The sequence below is a fragment of the Acanthisitta chloris genome, unplaced genomic scaffold (assembly GCF_000695815.1).
Source record: "Acanthisitta chloris isolate BGI_N310 unplaced genomic scaffold, ASM69581v1 scaffold636, whole genome shotgun sequence".
NCBI classification, from domain to species: Eukaryota; Metazoa; Chordata; class Aves; order Passeriformes; family Acanthisittidae; genus Acanthisitta; species Acanthisitta chloris.
The window spans coordinates 3,303-8,555 of record NW_008679489.1 but is presented as its reverse complement, the minus strand read 5'-3'; the positions used below and the strand labels follow the sequence as shown (position 1 = coordinate 8,555).

General features: G+C 52.0%; 1 protein-coding gene across 1 annotated transcript in view; it reads right to left on the bottom strand.

The window, feature by feature from the left end:
* Window positions 1-5,253, bottom strand: part of PSD (pleckstrin and Sec7 domain containing) — a gene marked incomplete at both ends in the record, with an annotated part of 19,031 nt that overhangs the window by 10,545 nt on the left and 3,233 nt on the right. Inside the window, one exon of the mRNA XM_009077289.1 lies at window positions 1,254-1,697. Coding sequence (XP_009075537.1) covers window positions 1,254-1,697 — 444 coding nt within the window. The remainder of the gene's footprint in view (window positions 1-1,253; window positions 1,698-5,253) is intronic.

The following is a 5,253-nucleotide window of genomic DNA, read 5'->3' as shown; positions in this document are numbered from 1 at the left end:
CTGCTGCCAGCTCTATCTCTGCACCCTCACACCTCCCTCTGGCCCTGCAGGGCTGTTCCTGTGGTATAGTGGCACAGTATGGGCAGTAAGTCAGACACTATCCTCTTGGTTTCCCCAGAGTGCTCCGTTTCAGTCCCTTGCCTTGGCAGAGGAACAGGAAGCCGATACTTCCCGCAGAGAGCACTGATCATTGCTGGATACTGCCACCCTTTGCTGCCTTGTGCCTCTCAGACACGGCCAGTTTTACTGCACAAACCTTGCCTGGCCTCTGTGCCACCACATCCCTGGCTTCAGTGTCCCAAAGAAAGGGAAGGTCTAATCCAGTGTCTTTCTGCCCCAAAATGCCCTTGGAGTGATCCAAGGACCCCAGAGCAGATGCAGTATCCCACTCTCCTCTCTTGACTGCAGACACCAGAGAGGACACAGAGCTTAGATCTCCACCTGGCCACCCCAAGCTGAGCCTACAAGGATGGCACAGATTGTGACCAGAAGTGACATAGGTTTGGTGTGGGCAAGACCAAAGCCTAGAAAGTGGATGAGGGATTCAGAGGCACTGGCATTGGTCATTGGGGAGAGAGACCTTGCAAAGAGGCAGTGCAAATAGGAAGGTCAGCACTGGCATGAATGAGACACCAGGTACTCCAAGAACCACCAGCTCTGCAGCTGAGCCACTGGACCAGATCTGACATCCAGATTGGACCTGACCACACTCCAGATAAGCATACTGTGGATAAGGGAAAAGACGCAGCCTGTCAAACTGCCACGTCATAAGTGCCTCAGTCCAAGACCTTGCTGGAAGCAAGAGGAGTACAGGAAGGTGTCTCAGCCTGGACATGATTCACACGGGGACAGGTTGGAAGTGGTGGGGCTGAGCTCCCCCAGTCCACTCCACCAGAGATCTCCCCAGGCATGGGGCAGCCACCCTGAGTCCAGGTGCAAACAGGCTTGGAGCAATGTACAGGGAGCCTCTGGTGGGCTGTGCTCATCTCTGCTCTCCATAAACAAGGCTGAGGAGGTTCAGGAGGCCAAGACAATAGCTAAAAGACCATGGGACTCCTGCCCTCAAGAAACAAGAAGCTGATACTCATATGACGAGGGATGCAGCCCCCAGTAGGGAAAATCCAGCACACCTGGTCCTGACCCTTCCCCAGGAACACAAGTTGGGCTCTGGCTGCAAAACAGACCTCACAGCGCTAGACTCCACGTCAAGCCTTGGTGGCCCAGCTGGACAGCAAGCAACTTCGGTCACTCACCTTGTGTTGGAGGCCAAGGGAGTACCAAAGCTGTCCTCTGAGTGGCAAGGGCTGTACCGAGCACCCTTCCTTCGTTTCCCCCGCTCCTCCTCCCTCTCTGTCCAGGGGGCATCTGTGGCTGAACTGGTCCCAGAGTCTGGCTCCAAGTGAGCTAGAGGAGCAAAGTTCTCCTCAATCAGCTTGGCGCTGTCTCGGATTTGTCCCTGTATTTCTGGGGTGAGGGATGGGAGGTCAAAAGTGAAAAAGGTCCCATGGGTGCGGGCTGGGGAGGAGAGGATGTCAATGGAGTCCAGGCTGGTGTAAGAAGTGCCTTTGGCTCGATGGGACTCCATGATGGTCTCAAAATGCTTGCTGAAAGAGTCCATGCCATCCTTGGAGAGGCTGTGCCCTAGGAGGAAGGGCACTGGAGACTTGAGCATACCCTGTGTGTCTCGGTCCATGATCCTAGAGGGAAAGAAAGTGAGAAGAACGGATCACTGAGGAGCAAGGGATCAAAGCCCCAAAACAAAAGCTCACATGCTGCTCCAGAAGGAAACTGAGGAGGGCAGAAATTTCCTCTGCATATCTGTAGACTACCAAGGAAATGCCTTGCCTGCCCAAGACATCATAGGAAGAGGGACCGAGCTGGCCTCCCTACAGACATATGCTTCTCCTTTAATGCGCCACAGACTTTTGTTCCTTTAGTGGCTCATCCTCATAAGAAGCTTATGAGATGGCTACTGTTCCCAATCACTTGACTTGAGCTTAGATCCAATAAAGGGCTCAACTACCAGAAACAACCAAATCTGGAAATGGCTGAATACTCATGAGCCTTCAGAGATTCCACCACCCAGAAAGCTACTCCTGAAGCTGCTCAGGACAGTGTAACACCTTCCTCCACGAACATTGCACTGTGGTCACTGACTACTGTGCTCAGAGCATGACCAACACCCACCTGCAAGGTCTGCTGGCTGGTTCCAAGATGTCTTGGATCAAGCACAAGGTGATGCCGAGTCCCTGGAGACATCTGGGACCCAGCACAAAGCGATACTGAGCCCCAGGTTTCCCTGGGCAGTACAGAGGGAGCCTCACACCTCTCTTGGCTCAAGGATCTGAGCTAGCCCATGTCCCAGACTCCAGCCTTGGTCTTGGCTCATCATCTTGTCAGGGATCAGCCCCACAGAAAGGCCCAGCCTGTCTTCAATGCTTGTCTGGGTCCAGCCCAACACAAGTCTCTAAACCCTGAAGCCCTGAGTGTTTTGTCCTGTAGATGAGGTGAAGTGCAGCCTGCCCACCCATCTGAGCACGTGACGACAGTGCCATTTCCAACCCAGGGAACATGAATGTTTCAGCTGTACAAGCACAAACACAGCCCTAAAAGCCTACTTTACTCATAGGCTGCTATCATTTTATTAAAGCAGTGGAAAAGCACTTGTTATGCCACTCTCTCCTCTGATTAAAGGAGAGGAACTGCTCCAGCCTGTCATAACATTTGTTATGAACAAACAGCTTCGTACAGAGTGCTCAGAAGATGCATTGCTGTTACACACACCAAATGATTTTCATTCATTAGCCTTCGCATGCCGCTCAAAAATCTCACCCTGATTACTTCAGCAGGCCAAGAGCTGGCAGCTTGACTCCCCCAGAGTGCCAGCTGGCTTCAAGGGGAGTGCAGCAAAGCCAGACACAGGTAAGCTAAGCAAGGTGCAGGCTCTACCCTCAGCATTTCGCTGGCTGTGCAGCATCACTTGACACTCTTATCATTCCTGTAGGAGCACCAGGAGCAGACAACTCTGGAGTGGCTTTCTGGCAAGGACAAGGCAGAAGGGACCTCTTTAATATCTGCAGATGTGCTTTACAGATGAGAATGTGTGTTCATTGTCCTTTCCCCCCAGCCACAAGCTACTAAACCAAGCTAATGTTGCTGACCGTTTTGTGCCTCGAATCCATAAGGAGGGTGACCGGCTGTGCCAGGGAAGACAATGCCAGCAGATGGAAGGGATCTTGTTCCCAGGAGAGGAAGCAGAGCTCATTCTTGTGATCAAGTATATTGCCGCCAAGCCACAGAACAAACACAGCTGGTTTTGCCCATACAATCTAAGGTCTGGAAGCAATCTCTCCAGCCCAAAATACCAAGCACAAACCCATCCAGCTCCAGAAGGATCTAGTCACAGCAGCATAGGCACTATGCTGCCTGCACACACCATTTCTGCTCAGACCTAGATGCTTCATTAGGCCCCGCTGTGCTGCTCAGTCCCTCACATGTTCTGCTCCAGCACCCCAGGAAGAGTCACTGCACTAAGACCAAGCCAGACAAACACAGCTAGGAGGAGCAGAGGAGAGGAGGAGATGCAGAAGCTGTAATCAAGCATCTGCACAAGGGTAACGGGCAGCAAGAAAGCAAATAGATTTCCAGCCTTGAGCTGGTGTGGGAGAGGGCCAGGCAGATAGAGAGGGGAGGTGGATGCTTGAAGCCTATGGTCACACTGCATTGCATATAAATGCCAAAGCCAGCAGCACCTCAGGCAAAGGTCTGTGCATGGAGACTGTGGGCTTCTGGGCAACTGGGCTTTCTGCAGCTGCATCTGATGGCTGATGGAGAGGAAGGGGCTCACCCTGCTCTCCTCACTTGGTGCTGCAGAGCTATGACAGGGGGAAGAAGAGGGGAGAATCTCTCATCTGGCCTTCAATGGCTTTCATTCTGCCAAATGCTCCTCTGACCCTCTAGACCCCTGACTGCCCCAGCCATGCCCCACTCTTCCTGCCTGCACAGGCACGGCAGGCACTGTGTGAGGATCGCAACTCAGATCAAAGGTGAGACTGTACATTACCATCCAGCAGCCCCTGGCTCTACTCTTCCCTGAAAGAAGCTCTTGTACAGACCAGCTCCAGAAGCTCCTTGCACTCCCTCCAGGTTCCTTCGCACTTCTCCAACATGGCAGCTACCTGCTCTTAGGGCTCAGTGTCTTAACTGTGATCTGTACTCAGGCACAGGTACCAACCACAAGCACTGCAGCATCCCCAACCATACACCCCTGCCACATCTGTGCCATCACACTGTTCCCACTCCTCCCCCAAGAGCTGCAGGTGCCTTCCCTGCTCATTGGCAGGTGTCTGCCGGCATTACCCCAAGGGTTCCCTCTCCAGCTCCAGCCAGTGTGATACAGGAGCATCACCTTAAGGAGTGGCTCTGTGGCCACTTTGCCCTCTGGGACAGAGGCTCAGCCTCAGCGTAACACATCAGAGGCTTATGGCTACTGAGGCAGGTTAAGCACATGCTTGAGCATTTGATGAAATTGAGGCCATAACCATTTTTTTTAATTCTCAACAAGGCTTGCCCTGCAGCTTTTTTCTCACCACCAGGCAGTGAGCATAAAGGCTCTGGAAAAGCTCCCCAAGCAGGAGATCTAAGGGTTTTCCTGGGCAAGGTTGCTCTACTTGCAGGGAGAAAAAGCATCTCTGTCTCCCATCAGCCCTCTGTGCTCTCGGGGGAGCCAGGCATCCCTTAGCAAAGCATCTTCTCTCTTATCAGCCCAAGGCACCCATGCTGCAGGCCAAGCTGGGCTCTTCCTACAGCTTAGCCAGCACATCAGCCGATGCTCAGGGAGGAAGGGAATTGAGCCTGTTCTCGCTGACAGGTCTCTGCTCTCTGGGACTAATGGGAATACAGACAGTAAAGGCTTAGACTAGTCATTAGAGTCAGTAGATCTGACTAAATATATTCAGGGAGCGGATTTGCTGGAAGAAGACACCATTTCTTCCATTGCTTTTTCATGTCTTGTTTGATTTGGTGTTGGATTTTTTTTGCTGTTAGCATGCTCTCCTATTTTGGAAGAATAAATCACCAAAGAAGATGACCTTTGGCCAGAATGTGAAGGACAACAAGGTAGGATCAAGGCAAAGTCCCCCTTGCAGAGTGCTAAACCCTTAAAGCTAGATTTTCAAATGGATGTAAATGTCTAAATGCTGCAAATCAGCATCTAAAGGTGCTTCAGTAATTTTGTAGGGCTGGTCCTTCCTA